Source organism: Fringilla coelebs (assembly GCF_963513975.1).
Source record: "Fringilla coelebs genome assembly, chromosome: 5".
Lineage (NCBI taxonomy): Eukaryota > Metazoa > Chordata > Aves > Passeriformes > Fringillidae > Fringilla > Fringilla coelebs.
Genome location: NC_140033.1, coordinates 50,838,388 through 50,863,987, shown reverse-complemented (window position 1 = coordinate 50,863,987; position 25,600 = coordinate 50,838,388). Strand labels below are relative to the sequence as shown.

At 46.5% G+C, this 25,600-nt stretch overlaps 1 protein-coding gene across 1 annotated transcript in view; it reads right to left on the bottom strand.

The window, feature by feature from the left end:
* CACNG2 (calcium voltage-gated channel auxiliary subunit gamma 2) overlaps positions 1-25,600 on the bottom strand; it is a 51,868-nt gene that overhangs the window by 4,460 nt on the left and 21,808 nt on the right. The window contains exon 2 of the mRNA XM_084206856.1: positions 1,037-1,120. Coding sequence (XP_084062982.1) covers positions 1,037-1,120 — 84 coding nt within the window. The remainder of the gene's footprint in view (positions 1-1,036; positions 1,121-25,600) is intronic.

Sequence of the window (25,600 nt, the reverse complement as noted above, 5' to 3'; positions counted from 1 at the left end):
GGGCTGGGTTTCCACATCTGGCTTTGAGCACACCCGGATGACAAGGAGCTATTCTGAAAGACTCCCGGTCTTTGGAAGCCTCTGATGATTAACCTTGGAAGGTCAAAAGCACTTATCTCAAATTTCTGTTGGGAGAAGATCTCATGATGTCAAAAGATGTTTGGCTTGGAGGGAGGGCAGGATAGCAAGGTAGAGACCTAAAAGGAGTGTTCCCTGTTCAGCTGTGCTAAAGGAGGAGTAAGCGCCTGCCTCTGGGGTGGGTGAAAATGCTGGCTGGGGAGGGCAACCAGGCAGGCAACGCATGATGTGGATCTGTCCTGCTTGCCAGGGTGCTACTGCGCAAAGCGGCGTGAGCTTCACTCACACATCTCCGTCTGGACTTGGAGCTTGGGCTACAAGACATTGTAGGATTACAGACATGCCTTGTGCCTAGGGTTCAGCACCTCTAACAGGGGCTCTGGGTGAGCACCAGGTCTTTCCTTCAAGGGGCTCTGGCTGTCCTTATTCCTGCTGCCTGCTCCTATCATTAAAACCAGCAAAGATCAGATCTGCAGCCTCTGTAGGGAAACGGTGTTTGGGGGAAGGTGAAGACAGCAATAAGAGCTCCTCAGACAAAATCCAGCTAATTTCTTAAGTCTGGTGCCACTAGAGTACCAGATAAGGAAATCTAAACTTTCTCTGCTTTAGGAGGACATGCACACTCACACACACATGCTGCCCCAGCTAGGCCAGTCTGACCTTAGGCTCAATCAGCCTCTTTTCAGTGGATTTGAATTAAGACTCTGATTTTATATCACAATTAATTGCTGCTCATAAAAAAAAAAAAGCCATTGGTTGTTTCTGTGAGTTTGAATTTGCCATCTCATGGGCAGAGCCCCTGGGAAGTGAGAGTGGAGTCATTTTTAGGGGGTGACGAGGCTCTGGGGTTTCCACTGAGCCTCACAGGTCCCAGTGTCTCCACCACCCTGGGTTCAGAAACAAAAGGCGCCCGGCGCTAGCACCTACGAGCCATTGCGAAAAGAGCCTGCGGACTTACGGAGGAAATATTCTGCTGTATCGGCTTCATAATCTGCATCCTCAGGGAAGTGATCGATTTGCTTACACAGACCTTTAAAATTCCCTAGGGAACAAGAGAAAAAAAGAACAAATGAGAACACCAAAACCTGCCTTGCAGGAACAGCTGCCCTCTGCTTCACCTTTTGTGCCCGCCTGCTTTGCTCCCAGGCAGCATGCCCACTCGTGTGTGCATGCCCGGGAAATGCCCGGGGCCTCTCCTTGCACACTCGCACGTGTATTTGCACAGGAATGTGGGGTTTGCTGCCAGGCTCCAGCCTGAGCCCACCTAGCCCAGCACGCCTCACTCCGAGAGGAGAGCGCCAGAAGCTCCGTGACTCCTGCCGCAGCCAGGCGGGAGAGCACTGCCCGCCTCGGAGGGAGGCGGGATGGGAACGGGAGCCACGTACTGGGCACAGTACAGGTGTCAGTGGCCCCTCCCTCAGCATCCACTGCCGTGACTGTGAGCAACATCATCAGACCTCAGTGTTTCCCCTGGCACGGCCTCCCTGGATCACAGCAGTGAGGGGATCAGGTGTGGGTTGCAAAAGTATTTGTTTTTCTCAGCTGTGAATTTGCTGCCCTCTAATTCCTTGGGCAGGATACATCCTTTTGTTCTGGTTTGGTGCTAGAACAAAAGCCCTTAATCTACTTTCTCCATATGACTGCTTGTTTCTGCAGACCTTTGTCAGGTGTGCTCTTGTGTCCTCTCACAGACTGAGGCTACAAGGAGCTCGGAGCAAGTCTGTGCATGCAGCTTGACAGCAAAACGCCCTGGTGCTGGGAGAGCAAAATCTTCCACCATAAGTGAGGGAAGCTGGGCTGGACACAGTTCCATCAGGCTGGTGTATATATAGGGCCTTCTGCCAGTTTCAGTCACGGGGCACCCTCTTTCACACGCTCCATGACCAACAAGACCATCCCAACAGGGGGCCAGTGACATCTTCCAAGTCTTTTGTTAGCTGGGATGTCTACCAGGCTCTTATTTTCATCACTCATATCTTCTCTTGACATCAGGAGTACCACTTCAGAGAAGTACTCCTCAAGCCACATCATAATTTTTACCATGATCACTGATTAATTAGTATTTCAAATGATCGGGTTGTCCATTCTTGAACAGGGCTGACCACGTGAAAGACAATTTCATTATGTCTCCTGGGGTTCCCACAAATATTTTCTCCTGCCCTCCATTTCATTTCCCTCTGCAGACTTGCACTGGCTGGCCATTAACACAGAACTGATGGACACAGTCTGTCCAGAAAGGAGAACTACATTGTCTGCATGAGGTGCGTGGGTAGGCATGGGGATCCTGTGGGCCTCCTCACCACATGTCAACCAACAACCTGGCTCAGGCTCACTGATCCCTCAGCAGAAGCATTTGGAGCCCGAGTCTGAAAAGTGACAAATGCTGTGGCAGCCTGGGTAAGCCTCCTGCCACCCTGACCCTGAAGCCAGCTTCTGGACCAGCTGGATGTGAAGGGCAAGGAGAAAATGAAGCCACCACATCTGAGGCTGTTGCCTCTGGGAAGAGCAGCAGAGCTCTTCCAGACCAAACCTACCCAGGCTGACACCTGCAGTCACCATGTCAGGTCTTGGAAGGTCTATTCCAGATTAATTTGAATGACCTTTCAGATATTTGTGAACACACGGAAGAAGGGACCAAGTTCAAAAGATTCTCCCTGAGTTGCTTCTTGAGGCCAACCCTTGATGGATTAATGTTTGGGATGCTTTGGGAGGCAGTCCTGAGTAAATATCTGAGTAAATGGAAGGCAGGTTGGTGTGTTCCTTTAGGTCTACCCCCAAGTTTGGCTTCTTCTGCATCCATCTGGCTTGTGCCTGATGCCTCCAAGGTACCTATTGCATTTAGCTACTCATTCAAAGACCTTGCATGAAGAGACTGCAGATAGCAGAGAGGAGTGTGTGTGTGCGTTAAGAGGTAATAGGAGAAGAAAGTAGGAACAAAGCCTCTCTGTGTAGCTCTGACATACTATTCCCACACTGAAACTGTGGCTTATGAAAGGTTATTAATCACCCATCCCCAATCCAGTTACCTAGTTCAAAAAGTGTCTGCTTCTCAGCCATGGCTCTTCTGGAGGAAAAGCTTCATAGCCAAGTAAATTGCCTTGGCACACTTCCACCCTGCTACTTGCCCACTAAAATCCCTATGAGGCAGGCAGATACAGGATGAAGGGGCTCCTTTCCTTTGCTTGCCCCTGACTGCCTGGGGCCATCTGCCTGTGACAGATGAGCAGCTCCTCATCCTGGTCCTTTGGCTGCTGTCGCTGCTGTACAGTGCAGGTGAACACTGGCACACTCCGGGGCACTGGGGAGGTCTCCAGCTTCAGATTTCAGTTCCTCGCCCAGCAGATCCTGAACACTGAGTTCCTCCTGCCCGTACATGCCGGGGGAGCAGGCAGAACCTGCATACACCTCCCAGGTGATGTTCCTGGCACACAGCCAGAGCCTCCCTGTTGGAATCAGCCAGGGAGGGAAGACGCAGTGCATCTGGAAACCCCCTCACTGTGTGACATCCTTTCCCTGCTTCCTTTTTTCTCCTTCTCCCCCGCTCTGTTTCTTGCTGAATTTGAGGCTGATTAATTCCTATGTAAAGAATTGAGCTGCCTGGGGAAGATGCTGCATCTGGTGCAGGCTGTCTTTTATATGGACTTGCGTGGGATAGCTGGTTAGAGGTTCAGCCGCTGAGGCAGGCTGAGGGGATATGCAGGCTCTTTGAAAATCTGCTCCTGGTGCCCAGTGTCCCACAGGCTTTGCTGACCTGGCTCCGCAGGGTACTTGGCCATTGGAGTGTCCAGCCTCGGCTTGCTTAAAATGCTGTGACATTGTGGAGCTGTTCCTCTCCACGGGCTCAGATGATGTGCCAGGTTCCCCTCCCTGGATCGACCCTCCCGGGGTTCCTGAGGGCAGCGCTGGTGCCGCTTGAGCCCCAGCTTTGTCTGTGCTCAGCACAGAGGGCCGTGGGTTTGGATGCCGACTGCTTCCCTGTGCTACCACACCCTCTCCTCCAATGCTTCCTAGCTCCTCTGGGCGATGGATGGGGAAAGGATGCAGAATTTAGGTCATTAATGCGCTAACTGGGAACATAAGAGAACAAGATTCAGTTTTTGCTCTGCCAGAGGCGTGCTGTTAAAACCACTTCTCTCTGCCTCAGAGTCCCACCCTGTAAAATGGGGGTGACAGCGCTCCTCTGCCTGGTGCCGTACGGGGACGTGTTAAACAGGGCACGGTGTGGGTGTGCTGGTGCCAGCGGCTCCCAAAGTGCACAGGGTGAGTGAGTGACGGATGGCAGCCGCTCAGAAACCCGCTCGGTGTGGGGAAGGCCTTGATGTCACTTCTTGTGCCAAGGTCACTCGGCAATTCTCTGACGGACATCTGTGGCCTGCTGAGATGGTACAGCAGCTTCCCTGGCACCTGTGCTGGTGGAAGCACAGAGGGGGGATGGAGCAGCTCAGCGGCGCTGCTGAGGTCTGACACACCAGCCTTTTCTTGTGCTGCACGTGTGGTCTGCGGAGCCAGGGATGGTGAGAGCCGTGTGCCGCCCTACAGTTAATACTCCTAAATGCCTGAGCGAGATCAAGGCATTATTTGGGAGGGCATGTAGGCCTCTGAGAACCTCCCCAAGGAAGTCAGAACCACATCTCCTCTCTACTTGAGCCCCTTTGCCCTTCACACTCTTCCCAACTCAAGGTATTTCATGCCGTGAACCTTGAAACAGGGCACCTATCTCTGTCCTCTCCCACACGCCTCTCTGAGACACTTGAGCCACATGCTTCCACCTCCTCCCTGTAGCTCTCCCAGTGCAGTTTGGGCTCTCTCCTCATCCTTGCTCATGCTGACCCATCAAATCTTTCTCCTGTTTCTCAGTCCCTCTCATTCATGACAGCCACCTCCCTCTCTCTGGTGTATCAGTGTGGGCATCCTCCACACCCTGCTTTGGGGTGTGCAAGCTGCAAAGGAGGGGGGGATGAGCATCAGCCTGTCTCAGGAAAGGAAGACTGCAGATGCCCAGGTCCATAGGAAAGCATGGAGCAGTTTCCACATCCCTTGTTACTGGGAGTCGTTAAGCAAGATCACCACCGTATGCTTGTTGCCTGTCCCAGCTTTGGGAAATGCAGTTTAGAAGAGCCAGGACTGGTGCAGTAGGCAGCCCTCCAGTGCCTGGCCAAGGACAGAAGCTGCCCAGTTGGGTCATTAAGAACAATTTCTCATCCTGCCAAGAGGGACTAAATGTCTAAGATGAAATTCAGCATCAACTGTGTGTACATCTCTGAGAGAGGCCTCCTCCAGTGTGGCAGGATCATTGTTTGGGTATCAGCTGTCTATCCAGGACAGCTGGCAGCCACCAGCCCTGCTGCAGCAATACTCAGACTGAGCTACCCCCGGCTCCGTATTGTTGGGGATACAGTTTATTTTTGTGCCGCTTTGTGCAGCCCTCTCTCTTTCAGAAGTCTTGCTTGCCTGCAGAGTGCAATCCATTGCAAAATAGTAAGTTCCAAAGAATGAAAAGCTACTCCCTTCCTGCGAGGCAGGAACACTTTTAAATGGTCAGGACCATACATCTGAAAACTGTGAGCCAGAGGCAGAGGAAAAGACATCCAAAAGGAGAGAAGCAGACAAAGAGGGATGAGAACAGAAAGACCTGTTTTCCCAGAATGATTTGTGATATTTCCATTTATGGAGAAAAGTAATCCACTGAAAGCTTTCCTTCAGTCTCACTCTCTAATTTAGCAGAGGTTTTGGCATGATGGCTTCTAGAGAAATAAATAAAGGGGGCTGGATATAGCTGTTGTCTCTAAAAGCTGAGAAAGATGGTTTGGTGTTGGCCAAGGATTCAGTATCACTTTTTGTCACACGCTCCCCATATCATTTTAGGCAAGCCACTTACCCTCCCCCACCCACCTCTTCTTTCACTCAAAATAGGAATAATGTATTTCCCTGCCTCAGGAGAGTAGGCTGAGGATATTTGTATTAAAAATATGAAAGTGATCAGACACTGGATCATTTGGGCCAGATAATTCTTCCCACCATCTAGTTCAAATGTGACATGCTCATTTTTGATGTTACCTTCTGTGCATGAAGGCTGTGCAAACATAACTGTTCTCAGAAGTTCCCACTCGTGCTGCCTGCCCTAGGAGTAAACTTTGGTGCAGATTAAACTGTTTGCTATCTGCCCATGAAAGAGATACGAGAAATGGCACACGACAGGCAGGTAGTCAGACACAAACACAAACGTTTCTGCTCCAGGATTCTGTTTCTGAGCAGTGTCCCTTTGGTACCAGGTGGTGAAGTGGGGCTCAGAGCCAGCCTCTGGGCTACAGAGACAAATTCCACCGCTACATGGCAAACTGCTGGCATGCCTTTCTTACACACAAAAGGCTTCCAAACCGGGAGAAGAGGTCTGCCATCCCTGTCAAAAATTGACACCGGTGACACTGAGTTGTTAATGCCCAACCTGACATGACTGCAAGAGGAAGGAGTGAGGTTTCACGAAGTGACAAAAAGCACAGGAAAAGCCTTTTGAAGGCATTTTGATTGCTCTCCTCCCTTCCAAGAATGAAGCACACATAATTTTGGGGGATTTGGAGCTGATGAAAAGCGCCGTGGCAGTGAACACAGACAGTGCTTGTGGGCATCTGCTTTTACCCACCTGTGCTGACACTCCCAAAAGAAAGACTGGCCCTTCAAAAGGGCTCATTATCCCTCTCTGGGAATCTCTCCATAGATAGCACCTTACAGAAATTAGGCCATCTTTTCACCTGCCTCAGTACACAGGTTACAGGGTGTAGGGCTAAGCCAGCAAACAGAGCACAAGGGATGGTCCTTCTGGGGCTGGAGCAGATGCTTCTCCTGCAGCCCTGACCCTGCACAGTGGCAGGGGAAGCTGTGCTAGGGTAGCACCTTTTGACCCAGCTGGGTAATTTTAAGACTGAAGAATGCTCAGGTGTCATTAGGGACAAAGGGATTTTTCACAACAAGGTGCAGGTCAGTGGGGCAGTAAATGTGGTCTGAGGAGTTGACCCTGGGACAATAGCAGAGATCCCATGGGAACTACAGGCCATCAAAAATCTTGCCACCTTCCTGTCCAAATGCAATGTACCTGCATTGATGTGGTCTTCAATGCAAACACGTAGCAATGCATACGTTAAAAATCCCAAACAAAACCCTAGCAACATAACCAGTACGTGGCATACATAATTCTCTCCCTGGGGAGAGGATGAAAGAACAAACCACATGTGACTGATATCAAACTCCATCACTTAATTTGCCAATGGAATTCATTCAGATATTGTGCTGAAGAAGCCTGTAAAAGAACTGGTGCAAAACAGAAATTGATCTTATAGTTATGAAAGCATATCTGCCCCTGCCTATGAGGTAGAACCATTATACCAGCTCTCCTCACTTTATTATTAATAATCATGTTTATTACCGCTGTTGCCAAGGTTCAGATGATAAAGTGAGTTGCAGTAAAAATGTTACAAACACTGTTTTACCACTGCTGCCTTGATGAGCATGGAGGAAGAGGTGTATCAGCACATTAGCAATGACCAGAGCTACAGCAGTAAAACGGCCTAAAACATACTGGTTCTGAGGAGATTAATTTATTCAGGAGATGGCTGATAAATAGGGAAAGAAATGCAGACATAGATGGCAGAAATAAGTGGGAGAAGCTGGTATGGAGTAGCATTGAGGAGGAGATGAGATGGAAGGAGAGGGGTATAGAGAACTGCCAGTGTGGAACACCAGGGAGATTAGTCCCAACCAAAACAATACCAGGCTCCTGTTCTGCCTTTTTCAGCTCTTCTCCTCACTTACTCTCTGCAGCCATCCCTGGCAATCACCTGGCAAAGCGAGAGGAGGCTAATGACAGAAGGCTCATAGTATCATTTAAGTTGGAAAAGATGTCCAAGATCATCGAGTCCATCCTTTGACTGATCACCATCGTGCCAACTTAACCAAAGCACTGAGTGCCATGTCCAGCTGTTTAATGCACTCTTCCAGGGATGGCGGTGACTCCACCACTTCCCTGGGCAGCCCATTCCAACACCTAACCACCCTTTCAGTGAGATGACCACACGGGCTGCTGGAGGTGACCCAAGTCCCTCCTGCAGAGGCTCAGCAGTGTGGGAGTGCAGGAGAGCCCATCCCGCCCTGGCACTGCCTGCAGGGTGCCTTGCAGAGCTCTGCTGCAGCCGCCAAGGGGGCCCACGCTGTGCTAGGGCTGGACTCTGCAGTGCTGTCAGCCTGGAACCACTTTGCATTTTTCCTTGGAGGTGGCAGCCTCCCCTCCTCCCCACCCTGCCTGATGCTGCTGCATGCTGCTAAGTACCCCATAGACTGCCTCAGAGCTGGCTACAGCTATTCCTTGTACGTGGGTGGAGATGCAGTGGTAGCAAAACCTATTATTAAGATTATATGAAGATTTCCATTTATAAACACCCTCTTTTTACAGGGTTGTAACTTTCAAAAATATCCTCGCTGTGGCTTGAAATTTCCCGTGCTTTGTCACAGGCAGAGAAGTGAGATTGGCTGGGAAAATTGGGCAAAGGCTCTTGAATGCGTTTTGGTGCAAACGCAAATCCAGCAGGTTGGAGCTTTATAAACCGAAACATTGCGGGTGGCTGGATTTCAGGGTCTGCTACAAATCTGTCCGAGTCACAAAGGAAAAATCTCAACACAGCAATAATAAAAACAATTCAAAAAATTCATTTTTGCAGACACCCAGTACAAACGTCTCCCATGATAAACAAATGCCTCTGTTTCCTAGACTTCGCCAGAATCAAACCTGGACTGAATTTCTTCTGAAAATAGTACTTAACACAAAAATGTATTAGGCTCATCTAAATCATTGAAAGCTGTGGATAACCGTGCTACTCCTAATGTTCTATTTCTCACATTTGCCTTCGGCACTGACATTGAAAATAATTTTACGTATACATATGTAACAAATGCATGATTTCATTTTTATGTCAATGAAATAATTTAGTTTTTTATAATGATATTTGCCTGTGTGATTCAATGAATGAGTAAAGCACAAACAATACCTCTGCTTCATCAGCAGAGAGGTCAGAGACTATTTCTACTGCTGTTAGAGTGACTAGTGTCACTCTAGGAAGGAAAAATATATGAACCTTCTGGCTTACAAGCCCCATACCAGTTTCCAAGGTAAATTAGCTGAGTTAGTAGAAGTACTGCCTTTCCTTGCAAGAAGAGACAGAATTAGATTTGAAATGAGCTGGGAACCAGAAATAGAATTGAGAAAAAGGCTTGTAATTAGTTGTGGTACTCAGATGTGGTAGCATGATGTTGGGTTTCAAATTTGAAGAACATAACTTAAGTACTGGACCTGCTGTGGTAGAGGATGGAGAAATAAAAACAGAAGTTGGTCAGGACATGGAGAAAAGTCCAGGCAAAACAGGAAAGGCAAGTAAAAGAAACCAAGAAATTACAGATGATTAAAAAAGAATCTATCAATTTGTAGCAAAACCATTTATAAGTGTGTGTGTTTAACAAGTCAAATGTGACTCTACAACTGTGAGTCGAGTGACAGGAAGGGTGATGCAATTATCTGCAGTGAGAGAGAAGTGATGTGCATTAGGTGTGGGAGGAGAGGAGATGCTCCATAGCTACCACAGGCAATCCCCATCCACGGCTGCACATCCAGATGTGACAGGAAGGAAGACACCAATGTAAGCCTGCATGGAAAGGGGTGAATGGGATGGAGGAAGTATTTAAGAGCTGGTTGTTCTGTTTTCTTTTATTTTTTCCTTATCAGGGCAACAATACTGTAACTAGGACAGTTTTTGCATATAGAGTTACAACATCAAACTCTCAGAAATCAGAACATGTAAACAACATCCTAGTTGGGTGAGGGCATAAGGACTGAACCATCTCGAGTTTGGACTCAAAGACCCAGAGCTCAAATGGATTAATCTTACCCCAGAAGTATGTAGAGGAAAATCAAGTGCAAGAAAATTTTTGATTTAGTTCATCCTGTTGTGTTGCATTTTTCTGCTCAGATGTAACTGTGTTCCTGATCCATGAGTGTGCATCAGAGGACAGAGCCAGGCTCACCTTGCACAGTAGGTCATGTTTTGGATCAGTGATGAGACTGTAACTCTAGTGGTCACTGGAAGTAACTGTGCACAGACATGGATTTATAGGCAAGAAAAGAGGTCAAACCAGCCCTGCTTACAGGGTGAAAAGTGTCCTGCACAGCCTGGGATGAGCCACAAGCTATGCATGCCTTGGTTCAGCTATGAGCTGAGACCCTAACTCAGCAGGAACCAGGGCTTAGCTATTCCCAAACTCCAAATCTTGAATCTTGCAATTGTAATGCTGTGTTCACAAGACTTTTTGAATGCAATTTCCTTAGTCATTTTTAAATTATGAAGGAGGAGAAAAGGCACTTCAAATCTTTCATCTCCAGCTCCACATTGCATTTGTCTCTGACATATCCATCTGGATCTATGGGGAGACACTGTCCTCAGTTAAACTGGTACAAATCTAGTGTGACTCTGAGCTGCTCCTTCAGCATTTAGGGCCACAACCAAGAGAGGAATTAGGCTCTCAGCTGTTAATTAGCTTATGAAGTATGTGGTGTGCTTTAGGGTCCTTCAGAATGCAAAGCGCTATATAGAAATTATTATTAGTTATTAATAACAAAAATACCCAAGAACCCCAGGGAAATAAGCCAAAGAATGGAACAAGTCAATGACAGAGGCAGCTTTTAATCCATCCTCCCTCTTCTGTGGCACTTAAGCTCTCCTCCCCCTTCCCCTCCGAGGCTCAGACACTTGGAGGGAAGGAGAGCCCACCATCACACATGTTTAGCAATTTGGCAGTCTCAGCAAGTCTCCTGTGTTCTCCCACACAGCATCATCAGCCTGCAGTAGGAATTGTGAAATCTGTAGCAGAATTGACACCCAGCAGTAGAAATTTTGGGGAATAACAGTGTGTGGGAATTCCTCAGCTCGCCTCTCATGGAAAATTGCAATCCTGCCCAGTGGTCTTCAGGGCTTTTCATTTCATTGCCCTCCCTTCCTCTAGGAAAATTATTGAGAAGGTAGGCACTGCTTGCTTTCTTTAAAGGTGAGAGATGAGACGCCCCTAGATGAGAACTTGGGGTCCATTTGCTGTTGCCTGAGTTGGAGCGAGTGGCTCCACTGGAAATTCCCAACCTGTTCTAGCCATTCCAGCCGGGGAGATGATTGCGAAGTCTATTTCAGGTAAGGAAGTAGAACAAGGGAAGGGCTGGACTTTCTCTAGTTCTTTTTTACCCAGGGAACCCAAAGCCCTTCATGCAGGTCCCGCGGCGCGGAGGCTCTGCGGGTGAGCGTGGCAGCCGTTACGCGCTCACTGAGCGCGCACACACACGCCCTTGGAGAGCGGAGGTGGCTTTGCCCAGGCAGGGAATATTGGTTATCCCTTAGTCTGTTCAGGAAGTGCGCTGGGATTTTTGCTGTCCCTTCAGGCAGCCCACCAGAGATGGCCAGGAGGGAACTGGGCGTAGGATTTCCTTGGCAGAAAGCCCTGCTGACTGCAGCGCTTCAGGTTGAGCTGCAACGCGCAGGGCCAGGAGCTCACGGAGCTTTTCTGCCCTGTGTCCTTTATGCCCTGGAACACACCACCTACAAATTAGAAAATGAAAGCCCTGGGGAAGAGGTCAGGACTTTCCAATTTTGCAATTTCCTCTGGCAGTCACTACATCTCACCCTCCAGCGCTGGTGTTTTGGGAGAAGCCTGACCCAGAACAGACACCCTGCTGTGATCTGGGGAACGTGCTGGGATGAAGGGAATGTGAGTGTGCTGAAGGTCTTCAGGATGTTCACTCCTGATGAATCCAGTCTTCACCTGGACCTCACTCACAAAATTATCCAAAGCCTCCCAACTGTTCCTAAATCAATAAGGAATAAGAAACATGAGGGAAAACAAGGCAGGAAGAGCAGAGGACTGATTTGATGTATAGCGAGCCTCTTCCTGCTGACAGCTGGGGAGGAAGCCACTGGTCCTGAGCTAGCCACATGCAGAAAGTGTTAGTCAAATCTTCAGGGGACAGCCCCCATTGCAGTCCCCCCCTCAGTCAGCCTGAATGCTAAATCCAACCATGGCTTTATATTGTTTCTTGCATTTCCCAGCTATGCTAGGATTTGGGATTTGAAGAGTTGTATGGATTTGCATGTAGGGGTTCAAGAATTTTAGGCTCATAGCTCCCTGTGCTTATTTAGGTGCAATTGCTGGCAAGGCAAATATCCAGTGTAACAACCAGACTGGTCTGTGAAAGTTGTAGGAAAGCATTGCCCTCTGTGCTGAAAGAGCCAGGACACAGAGTTTGCTTTGTTACACGCATTATGCTGATTTTTCACTTGGGTTGCTGGAGTTCAGAAAATGTTGATAAACACAGCTTATATCCCACAGGGCCAAGCAGGGTAGCTGTGAGTCTGATCAAATTGCCTTAGCACAGCTATGCCGAGGCTCCCAAAGCCTCCAAACAAGCTACTGCTGTTCTAACTTGCTGCTTTACTCATAATCCACATCAAACACTGGGTGTTAAAGTAGATATTGCGCAGATTTGATTTTAGGTGCCTTTCTATGCAGCTGAGCAAAAAACAAATGCCAAGCCTTGCAAGTGTTGCTAGCTTTTAGAGGCTGCTATTAGAACATTAATAATTTTATTATTGTTATTTCCTTGGGGTTGCGGGTACCCTGGTGATTTACAAGAAAACAAAGTGATTTGGCCCTCTCCTTAAGCTCTTACAACAAAAGTTAGACTTAAGCGCAGCACTGGGCTTATTTAACAAGCAAACAGTGCCAGCAGGGTGTTTGGAAAAGGGAGGTTTATAGCAGCACAGGATCATGAGACATTTACGATTGTGTGCACGTGTATATCCTGTTAGTTTATGCTGGCTTTTAAAAAGAAAACCATAGAGGGGAAAGGTGTGCTGGAGTTAGGGATAATGCCTGCAAGAAAAACAAGCGGAAGTCAGCGAGGGAAGGATGATTTGGAAAGGGGAGGCTGAAGGGAAGGCTGCAAGGAGGAGTGTGACTCTTCCTGTGGCACAGCCAGGGAAGGCATACGGGGGAGCAGGTACTGCTGCTCAGTCATAATAACTCTTTTGAAGCTTGACTGCAAGTCGTGCTGCTCCACCAATATTTTTTCATCCACTGAGCACACTAATTTATTGCAGAAGAGTCTGTAGGTGTGAGCTATGTGCTAAGGCTAATCTCTGAAGCGTTTTCAGCTACTCTACACGTAACATTACTCTTGCGTCCCAGGGAGGAGGCTATTCATAATGGAATAAAATTTACTCACAATCCTAGACTGGGGAATATTATTTTTAATGTGATCTGGTCCAGTTACACTCAGTTAGAAACCTGAAAGGCCGTTTCAGGGTTTTGAATCATGTCCAAGCAGGTACCAAGCCACCTTCTATGTCCTGGATTGTACTACCTGGAGACATCCATCAGAGCTTCTTGTACCAAATTGTACCTCTGTACTCCCCACCTACACCACACATGGAATAACGTAGGTCTCAGAACTGAAACTTCCCTGCTTTAAAGTCTTTAACACGAGAACTTGTCTCCTAAGACTGCCAAAACCCAAATCCCTTTCATATCTGCCCAGTTTTCCTTGGAAAATATTATCATTTCTCCACTGGAATCACTGGTCTGAAGTACCAGCCCCTTTCTCAGTTTCTAATTTACTGCTATAGCTGCAGCAGTCTGTGAAGTAACAACAAAAGTTGTGCTGCATCTTAGATCTTAACCTCATTCTCTTACCTTTGAACTCAGTTGCCAGACAAGAAAAGTACCTAGATCAAAGAACAGCAGCATCTCAGCCTCACTGCGTGTTTGTCTCGCCACGAGTAAATCCCTTTTTTTTGTCTGTGCCACAGCCACTGCTGAAAGTCTTTCTGTCTTGAAGTTGGTCAGCATTTTTCAATGAAAATTTCTCAGAGGGGTGCAGGGACTTTGACCTGGTCACCTGAATCCCAGGGGAATAAAGTGAATACCTGAACTATTGGCTTACCGACAATTTCAGCGCATCTAACTTATGGTTTTGGTTTAAACAAAAAAAGGCATAAAAATGATCGTTTTCCCACCCGCGTGTAGAACAGCAAGTTTTGTAAATCCAGAGCTCTGAGGGATGGGAAAGTAGTTGTTCATATTTTTCCAGCCTGGTTTCTGCATCTGTTTGACTTCTTGCCAGCTAGCACGCACCTTACTCAGCGTATGTTTGCAGCTTCTCTTTGGGTCCTGCTGGGACAGCCATGGCTGCTGAAGACACAGCTGGCCAGCTGTTCCCTGGGCACCACCTGGCCACTTTCCTTACAGTTGCCACACCTCAGTCTACCAGCCTGCTCCTTCCAAACTGACCTCTGAAATCCATTGTGCACCAAGACCTCTTGATCGGCACGGCCTCGGAAGGTGCTGGCCTCGGTTTTGCTGAGCCAACCCTAGAGTGAACCTCAGACATGGAATTCAGAAAGTCTCCGCTCCAAACTGTCTCTCGTGGTGCCCCTTTTATTGAATGTCTAAAAGAGTTTTGGCCAAGCTGGAACAAAAACCATGCAGGTTTTCCTCTTGTTTCCTGTGTAACCTGACATAACAAATGGATTGTGCCTCTTGAGAGCTGCCCTCCACTCCTCCTGAAGGGCTCCTCTTTTTCTGTAGTGCACTTCACAGGGCGCTGCAGAGCAGAGAGAGCACGAACAACTTTGCCTAACCCTGGGATCCTGTAGCAGCCCCAGCACTGGAGATTCCCCTGCAGGGGGCGGGAGGGGTGTGGGTGTGGAGAGAAGACGGAGCATACCCTGACGAGCTGGAAGCCTTGTGTATAAAATACCTGTGGAGACTGGCAGGGAAAGCAAGCAAGCTGGGACTGGATGCCTTCCAAGCATCAGAGCAAAACTGAGTCTCTCAGTGGAGGATGCTAAATTTTGACAACGGGAAAGAAACAGATAGACAAGGGGTGAGTGGGAGGGGAAAGCCTTTTCCTGATAATGCTGTCTGCTTGTAGCTTTAAGCATTATTATGTATTTCCACATGCCACCATGTGTACACAGCATTTTACCGGCAGCTAAACAGGCAGAATTTTGTCCCCAGGATTTTGCAATACAAAACCCCCAGTATGTGGGGCTCTTGCAAGTGAGGGTACCCAGCTCTTCAGAAGAGGCTCTCAGCAGCCATTAGGCAGCAGCCTACAGGGCCTGGATCCTGCTCCTGATGAGGTCAGTGGGAAACAGTGGGGACAAGATTGGGCCCAAGACTTGCAGGATGAAATGAGGGAAGGAAGTGCCTGAGAAAGGTCACAGGCTGAGTTGTGGCATGTTCATATCTTGTTTGCTCCTGGCTTTGGCTGTGTGTATCTGAATCATTCCTCATTCCAAAGATGTAATATAGTAAACAAAGTTAATAGTCAGAAGGGGCAAAGCTTGCCAAGGGCATAGGAGAAGTGGAAGTCATTAACGCAGGGAGACCAACTGCAGTAAATGAGTCCGGAGGGCAGGCACGAGGGAGGTGAATAAGGCTGTGCAGTGGAAGGAGGGGAGAGGACAGCAGGAGAGGAGGAGCAGAGTCATTGCTGCAGGGCAGTGGAGGGGGCTGGGGAGGGGCAGATGTGCTGAGTGAGCACCGAGTAGCATGGGAGAGGAGACAGGGAGCAAGCTCCAAGAGAGCCACGTGAGGCCTTGAAGATGAAATGAGAACTGAACTTTGATGTAGAAAGAGTCTGGAAGTCAGCACAGGGATTCAAGAAGAGGGAATGACACAAGTGGAACAGCAGGTAAGGAAAAGATAATGTAACTGCTGCATGCTGGGTGTTTTAGTGTGACTATTAAGCCTCCCCTACAGTCCTGCTGGGCCTCTCTGGCTCTGAGAATTGAGCGGGTTTGTGCTTTCATGATCTGGTCTAAACAGCAGGGTAAAATATTTTCCCTTTATTGCTTTTGCCTAATCAATCATCCACACATCAGGAGTGTTCATTCGTAAGGGAGGCAGTGGCAGGGAGAGGGCTGTCTGTGAGTGGTGGGATGGGCACCACCAGAGCAGCAGAACAGTGTCACTGAGGGGCTGAGCATCTCCCATCACAGCCCACAAGCTGTGGGGTGCAGGGCATTTCTACAGGGAGAAAAGTTGTGGGATTCCCTCCAATGTCGTGACTTCCCCAAAAGTTGATCGAGGGGACAATCCCAGCAGTAAAACATTTCCCACGCTCTGCGGGTTTCAAAGAAGATCAATACCACTGTCTCTGTTGTTTATTGTATCTTCCCTAGGTCATGTCTTGTCAAGGGTGTTTCCTGCCGGACAGAACTACCAGAATAAGCAAGAAACATTCCCTCTTCCTGTGGCTTCTTCTGGGACAAGCTTCATCTCCCATCTCTTAAACCTTGAGTGGATTCTATGTGGGTTTTTTTAACAGCTCATCTCTCCATTCCCCTTTGAAACAATTTTCTACATGTGAATTTCTTCTATTTTCTTACCTTCCATGATCTTTTAGACTTGTTAGTTTTTAGCTCATTGTTCCAACTCTGGTGACTTTCTTCCTGCTGCCCCTTCCTCTTTCTTCTCCTTCCTTCTTAACTATTGGCATGCAGTTTCTCAAATGTAGCCTCCTGATCTCTGGGACTCAGTCCTAATAAGATCAACTTTTCCCACCCTACCCAGTGCTGCCTTGCTTAATTTGCACCAATCCCTGTTGTCCCCTAATTTCAGAATTACACTAAAACTTTGATTCCCTTCAAGCATTTTCCTCATATGCCTATTCGTGCTCATCTGCAGTTTGACTGGCTCCCTCCTTTCATCTCTCTGTCCATTATGGCAATACCTGCAGTGCTGGGTTAATCTCCATTTCTGTCCAACACCATCTGCATTAAAAACCAAACCCAAACCTCAACAAAATCCATTCCTTCAGGATCTTCTTCAGGATGCTTTAGCAAGCCCCTGATTCTCAGTTTTTTGGGTTATACTTTCAGGAACAACAGCATGAATCTGTCTTTCGTATCTACCAGGAGACTTAGGGCAGCTTATCAAGGATAGTCTTGCTATTCCTTCTCTACCTGTTCCTTTGACACCACTATTATTCCCAGCACACCCATGTTGTCTTCGCCTCCTAGCTCCTTTCCAGACAATATATTTTTCTCATCTTTCAATCACAGATTTCCCTGATTTATATTGTTCAGACTTAACAGCCCCCTTTCCCGAGCCTTTCTCATGCCTTTCCTCCTACTCTCTTTGCAGCCCTGGAAGCATCTGACATAATTCAGTCGCTCAAGAAAACAACTACTTCTCTTGACCCTGGTACCTCTCATCATTTAGGCCTATCTCTTTACTCTGTCTTTTTACTTTACTCCAGTGTGTGTTTCCAGTAATTCCATAGCTTCTGGTACTCTGCTCAGCTCTTTGAAAAGAAGCCATTATCTGCTGTGTCCTCAGGCTCCTCCATCGACACCGCCGTTCCACTTAACAAGCACCCAGAGCCTCCTTATTCTTCATAGAGCACTTAAGAGAGTCACTCCCTGCTATCTCTCCTACATGACTGTCCTCATCCATTTTCACTCCAGGTTCATGCAGACCGCAGTGCAGGAATCTAATGATCTCCTCTTTACTAATGATGCCTGGTCCCATTTCTTTTTTTACCTCGTGGCAGCCTTGTGAAATGGTTGCCCACTCCATCCGTCTCGAGGTATTCATTGCGATGAAGGTACTGTCGTTTCTTAGCAACTGCTCAACTTTCAAGTGGTTCTTCGGATGGGGATGCCTCTTCCATGCTGGGATCCCTTCCCCGGGGATAAATGATGCTTTTAATATTTTTTTCTTATAAAAATTATAATCGTACCTAACATTCGTACTGCTTTTCACTCATAGAGCTCAAAGTATTTTACAAAATCAGTAAGCATTGTTTTCTCCATTGTAGAGAGAGAAAAGCTGAGTCACAGAGACACTGGGGCCAATATTTTCGTGTGTTCATTCATTTTATGCATCTTCATTTCTGGGAACCCAGTCTGAAATAACTTAACCTAATTGCTTTGCTGTAGGATATGAAAGGGAGCAGTAGGTCTTGAGCACCTTTGAAAAATACAGAATAGAACAGTAGGTGCAAAATATCTCAGATGAGGCACAGAGAACTGAGTACCTATGAAAATGTAGTTGTATACCATCTGATCAAGACCACAAAGAGCTCCCTTACTTCTGACATCAGAGCCAGAGACCTCCATTCATGAGCCTACTGCTGCTTCAGGGTCTTCTTTCTGCCTTAAGTGGTGGAGAGATGTGATGGTGCAAAGCATCAGGGTATTTTAGATGTTTCAGAGTAACTCTTCATGCTGTGGCATATTCATACCTCCTCAGCCGCTTTTTTTTTTTTTTTTCTCTGTGAGGAAAGTAGAAAACAACCCTGTCCTAGAAGAACTGGTGGACTAGTAGCTAGACTTAATATTGAAATGGTGGAAACTGGTTCAAAATTCTTGTCACCCAGCAAAGACTTCACCCTGGCCTTCCCATATTCTAGATGAGTTCATTAAATATTTGGTTCTTCTGACTGCTTCTTCTCTCCTTCTGGCCAGCAGATCCATTTCAGATCCACTGAGACTAGAAAGTATGTTCCAGCAGAGTGTCAGCTTCAACAAACTGTCATTCACAGACAAAAAATGAGTCTCAGTAAAAAATTTCTGTGAGTTCTATTGGCCACGTTAATGTCAATAGTACTCAAATACACACAGCTTTATAACTGCATTGCCTTGTCTCTGCTACCTGCAGCCTCTCTTGCCTAAGGAAGTTTCTGGATTCGTATCAGCTTTTCTCAGTTAACTTCTTCACGGGTAGAATAGTTCCTCTTAATCTAAAATGCTTCAAATAATCGATATAACTTTTCTGTCTCTGTTTGAAACCCATTCTGCACATGTTGTGTGATGGCTGATGAACAGCTCAACGTGAGCCAACAGTGTGCGCTCTCAGCGCAGAAAGCCAAAGGAATCCTGGGCTGCATCAGCAGGAATGTGGCCAGCAGGGCAAGGGAGGGGATACTTCCCCTCTACTCTGCTCTTGTGACCCACACCTGGAGTGCTGTGTGCAGTTCTGGTGTCCCCAGCATAGGAAGAACGTGGAACTTCTGGAGCAAGTCCAGAAGGGGGCCATGAAGTTGAGAAAAGGACTGGAGCACTTCTCCTACAAAGACAGGCTGTGGAAGTTGAGGCTGTTCCTCAGCTGGAGGAGAGAAGAGGAGTGTGTGTGAAGACCTCATTCATTTTTTTAAATCTCTCTCCTTTATTTTCCAATCTTCTTTGTTCCAGTCTGTGCCATTACTCAAATTTCTTCTATGCTAGCAGGGGCTTCCTTAGGATCCCACAGCTCCAGCTGTTGACATGTCTTTTTCCAATACTGCTTCCTTTGCCTGGACTAATATTTCTCTCTCTGCTTTTTAAACTCTCTCTCTCTCACCCTCTCTCTCCCCTGTCTTGATTTCAATTGATAACAGATTTTAGTCCTGGGTTTTTCCACAGTGAACCCAAGCCAGCCTTCTCTTTTCTAGCCCTCAGTACAAATGTTACAAAATATAGGATTGGGGAATAATGTAAAACTGCAATTCCATGTGTGATTGCCAGAAAGTCGAATTTCTTTTGAAGAGCCTGGGAGATACCCACTTCCTCAAAACCATTAACAGTCTCTCCCATGAGTTTCAAAATAATTCTTGAAGAAGCATAATAGCTTCCCTTAATTTGTTTGTTGATTGACTTTTTTTTGACAGCACAAGGGCAATTCAACCTCTGACTTGTTTGCTAATCTGTTTCTGCCAGCATGGCTTTAAGTATATGAGATGTGAATTCCAGTTATTTTCTAACTTGAGACCTGTACTCAATGACTATTATCCTATGCCATCAATTGAAAATGGAAAATATTTGGGTTTCCAGTTCCCCCACAAAAGAAAGAATGTAACAAAAATATGCCCAAAACCCCAGATGCTTTTCCCTCATACAAAAACAATTTGGTAGTTGCTTTAACTTGTTAGTAGTAGTGACTCATCAGAGTGAATACTTTTTGGTTATAGAACCAACATTTGCTTTTTACAAACATGTTCATGTAAATGTTGCCATTTGAGGGAAAATCCATGCCAGTAAATATGTTTCTGGAACAGTCACAGAAGGCAGACAAATGGAGTGGGAGCACAATTGAAGCTAATTTGTTTAAAGTAAACTGAATGATCATACACAAATATTTTGTGTGATATTTACTAAAACCTATGTTCTTGCCCATCAGATGACAATTATGTAATTTTTGCAAAGTAAAACAGGCGTGTGAGAGCCTAACCTGCCTCTTCAAATGGTAGGAGTTAACCAGCACTGGGAGATGTACCAGGCTGAGTTTTTGTTTAAAGGGTAGTCTTAGAGGTTAGTCTTAAAATTCAGGTCTCACACACTTTTCACTCCAAATGCATGTATACACTCAGCCAAAGTTTGACTGCATCCACAGAATCCTTCTTTGATGAAGAAAATGTGACTGCAGAATCAATACTTTAAGGTTAATGACAGCTAGAGGGTATGAAAATCTCCCTTCTTTTGGTGGAAATATATCAGCTTTCTTTATTATTGGTCTGTCTAGCTTTGTTTCTTTCCTTGGCTGCTACAGGAATGCTGCTGTTGTAACACAGGACAATCTTACAGGTGCTATTAAGGAGCACCACCTCTCTGTCTTGTTTATTGGACAGCAAGGGGCAAGTGTGGAGGAGTCCAGCAGAAGTTAAGGTGGTTTAAGCTGTGTGAGTTGCATGCTGGCAGAACAGGGAGAAAGCCACATTGCAGCAGCTCAACTGCTTCGGATGCACTCAGTTCAAGCTGTGAACACAACCAAATATATTCATTTTGCTGGCATTTTTATTAGTTATAGACTTCCATCTTTCCATCCAAGCCAGTGAAACAGCTCATGTAGGTTGCTGGGTGAAAAGCCTTTGCTCCTGAGTGAGGAAGTCCCAGAATTATACCCCAGATATTTTATGCAGTGAAATGGCTGCAGCACAAATAATGTCTGTGGATAAATAAAGTCGGTATTAGAAATTTATGTTGCAAACATCTGATGAACTGTTCTAAAGAGAGATGACAGTGTCATCACATCTAGCTCTGGATCAGTCATGCCACTGTACACCATTACATGCCTAACACACAGATTATAAGCCAGCTATGAGCTGCTGAGCAGCCCTGGGAATCACACATATTCCAAAAGGAGCGAACCACCAAGCGCTCATCATGGTGCATACTGGTGCCTGTGAGCAAACAAATCTGGGCCTGTTTGCAGAGCCATATGAGCGGGTTCCTCTGCCACACAGCCTCAGGTTTGGAATACAGTATCTCTCTCTAACGCAGCCCCATTTCCCGGCTGGCCCGAGAAGCCAGCTCCAGGCAAGTGGGATTAACGACACGCTGACACACACACGTGCAAGGAATTAAGGGAGGTGACAGTAAAGAGGAGATGCCTGTGACCAATGCAGCCGCTTCTATGTCAAAGTGGGAAGCTTCTGATCATAGAAGAGGCCCAAGGTGTTAGCAGGGGTCTGCACAAAGCTGTTTGCAGCTTCATGTCTGCAGCATCACTGTGCAGTATCCAGAGGCGCAGCCTCGCCGGGAGCTGGAGTTGGAACGGCTGCTCTGGCTGCAGGTTTCACTGCCCTGACCAGGCTGAGCCAGCGGGCAGCCTAAAGCCTGTTTTGTGTGTTTGTCGAACATGTATCACAGTAGGAGGTACTGCTTTATGAAATACAGTTTCTAATTGCAAGCCAGGGTTTTCCAGACCAGTGGCATTGGCTGACAGACGTTCACGTGGCCCCAGATTGCCTTTTACTGTGTTTCTCCTCCTCCCCTTTATCCAATAGACCATTGAACTATTGAGCAGCTCTGGCTGACACGTTTTTGCAGCTCCGAGACCTACAGCACATGATCCTCAGTGTATGGAGACTATGATCTCTTGTCACATTCAGGGGAAAAAAGGATTGTTTTTGTCTGAATACAGCTGAATTGCTTGGTGTTGCTCTTAAAACTTTCTGCCTACTTGTCACTGCATGATGAGAGTTGTATGATCCTTGAGCTGTTGTGCAATTTCCCAAGTAAGGACCCAGATAAATGGGATTTCAGAGGAATATTTTTTTTTTGTTCTTCCTGAATGCTACCAGAGACAGCTTCACTGCCCCTGCTCCAGGACTCTGAGGATACGCTATGATATGGTGATTTATCCAGCCTAACCCTTTGCCAACAGGAAGCAGTAGGTTCCTGTTTCATGCTCAGAAGCCTGTAAAGAGTCAGCTCACAAAGAGAAGTCCACCCATCCCCAGGACAGAGGGGAGCCCCCTGTGCATTTGACTGCAGGGACTAGAAACAGGGTGCGTGGGATTTCACCAGCTGGTGCAGAGAGGCATCAGACATGTTCCCATGGGTTCAGAGCCTCCAATTCACACACAGTGAGCTCCCAAGGAGCTTGATTCTGCAGAGCACATTTTCCTACATCTCTTACTCTCTGGCTACTCTCTTGTTACTGTGATAAGGTAGATGAAACACTGCTCTCTCTTTTCTTCTGTGCACAACCTAGTTAAAGCCATACAAGGTGCTTCCTTTGGCTTTCTTACAAGCATGTGGCCCAAGCAGGGCTTACAATTTTTATTGATTTGAGATCCAGGATGGGCTATTTTCAGTTCTTGATGAGTACCCACTGAGAACTGCCAGAGTGAGGAGATGGGATAAGTCTCAAAGGTGTGATGCACAAACCACTAAGATGGAAGGATAAATTTTTAAAAACCCATATGTCTGGAATTTTGGGCATAGCTGTTCTTCAGTGATACACCACATTCACTCAGAGTTCTGCTGGGATGTGATATCCATGAAACCTAGCTGCAGCTGAGTAAAGCCCTGAGCAAACTGGCCTGGCCTCACAGCTGACCTGGCTTTGAGCAGTAGCTTGGATTAAGAATTTGTGAGGTTCCTTCCCACCTGAATGTTCCAGTTATCCTATGATTCCAACTCAAATACCACACACAAATGTCTGACCAACCTTTTCTTTATCGATATCCCTTGAGCTGTGTGTAGAGGGTGTATATAAACAAGCACAACTGGAGGTGAAAGTCAGTGCTATGCCATTGCAAAGCTTGTAAATAGTGATTCAATGCATACACAACGTGGTAATGACCAGACTATAAACACCTGTGGAGCAACTCTAAAATTTCATTCTACCACAGCATCCAGCTGCTGAAATTTGTGTTATAACTAGAACTTAAAAGGAGAAAAGGAATTGGATTGAAAAAAATATACAGGGAAAAACAGACTTTCTCAAATCGGCAACATGTTGACAGATTTCTGTCAGTGCAACATATATTAAAGTAAAAGAGGCTTCCGTGCTAGTCTAAACTTAGGAAATGGGTGAGTGCTCCAGCAGATCCACCCCATTGGCTGATTGTGATGTTCTTCAAAACTGCTTAAGTCTGAGAACATTTTGGGATGGAAGCCGAGGCTTCCAGACTAACCTAAGATTTATGAATTATTATTATTATTATTATTATTATTATTATTATTATTATTATCATCATCATCATCATCATCATCATCATCATCATCATCATCATTACTATTATTTCCAACTTACCAGGGAAACTGAATCAGAAAAAAACAACTGAAACTGAATTCTAACTCAAGCCAGGGATATTTTATTCAGCTTGGGTTGACCGTGGATCTCACCACATTTGAGAAGAGCAGGAAAATTGGAATCCTGGAATCCCAGTGAAGCAATCTCAACAGCCAAAAAAGCAATGCACTTCACTGCAGGTTACTGCGTTCTGATGGGAAGTAAAAGAAAGAGCTTGTCCTTTACATGAAAGTGCAGCAAGAACCCAAAATCTATCGACTTCTAAAACTGCCAGTAAGCCCCAGGTCCTCACCTATCCAGCCTGGGGCATAAACTTCCCTCAGAGGCATATTTCTGTGCATGCACTTACTGTAGAAGACAGAATTGGGATTATCAGTTTTGTCCCTTCTCCAGTGGGGCTTGTACAAGTTCATTCCATTACTGCACTGATGAGACTGGTGCAAGAAATGAGGTCATGACTGCAGTTACCTTGGACCTTCGAGGGTCTCTGGGGAATCATAGCCCTTTTCTCTAGGAATGCAGCTGCATGCTTTCAACCTGCATTTATCTTACAAAGCAGCATGTCTCCATTTGAAGTTCTGCACAACAGGATTCTTCATAATGGACTTGACAAATCTGGGGCAGTGCACAGAAAATCTCCCTTCAAGGGAACAGGTTCAGGTGCACCGACACTGATTTTCACTCTTCAGCAGATGGAAGGCTATTTAGAGGTGGAACACTGAAGATGGCATTATTTGCCAAGAGTTGCATTCCAGAGTTTAAAGGAAAGGATCTGTCAAAGAGAGAGGTTATGCTGGTAAGAAACTCCCAGACCACCTCAACTCCATTGCATCAGGAGGACTGAATGATCAGTGGCCTTGAGCAGATGCTCCTTTAATGGGAGTAGAGGCCAAAGGGAAGACTTTTTGTAGCTGTGGAATGTGTCCAAGGAGAGATACGAGGTGTGTATAAGGAAATAATCCAAGACAAAACAAGAAAGTGCACAGCCATCCAAGCATCTGGAAAGAGGTAGCACTGGCTGACCTGACAGACTTGTTTGTATGTGCGTGGTGAAGCCTGAAGATGAGCTGCCAGGGATGGCTGAGCACATTCTCTCCCTGAGGATTTCTGGATGGGATTCTCAGACTGGGATCTATCACCCTGTGAACTCACTGAAGCATACACCAGTTCCAGACTGTGTTGCCATGCTCAGTAGCTTGTGGGAGAGGAATAGTGTAAAGACAGCTCTTGCCACATTGGACTTGAAAAGGTTGCTCTGAGAAGTGGGGGCACGTCAGGATCTTCTCTGCAATGAGGGAAATGTCCCAGGCAGGAATAGAGTCCCAAGGACAGGGGTGTATGACATACAGAATAAAGCTAAGGTGCTAAGATGACCATATTTCAACTTCTGATGAATGGTAAAAGGAGAAGGATGAACAGGCTCTTCCTTCTTCTGTCCTATCCTCTAAGGCTTCTCAGGCTTGCTAACTCACTGTGTTGGAATCTGCTTGTTAAGTCTCCATGGAGTTAACAAGAGGAGTGAGAGAACATTTGGGAAAAGGTAGAAAGAGAGAGAGTATGGAAAAGATCTTGGAAGGAAAGCCAAGGACAAGCAGATACAGTCATGATGCTTTGGCTGGGACATCCATTGAATAATACTTCCGAGTTGCCCATAAAGTCAAGATCCTGGCAGAGGGTGGATCTGGATGCTAACTCAGCACTTGTATGCCATGAAGAGAATACCATGGGGACTCAGTCCATTTTCCTCATTGAAATGATCAACTCAAGTGAATTAACTTGGTTTCCAACTCATCCAACCCTAATCATCCTCCTTTGAAGTTCTCCTTTCTCATTCATGCTGTAATTGTGCCCTATATAAAAAACCCAGTGTGTCTCAAAGGCAGCTGGAGTATAAACCACAGAAGGGATGTGGAGG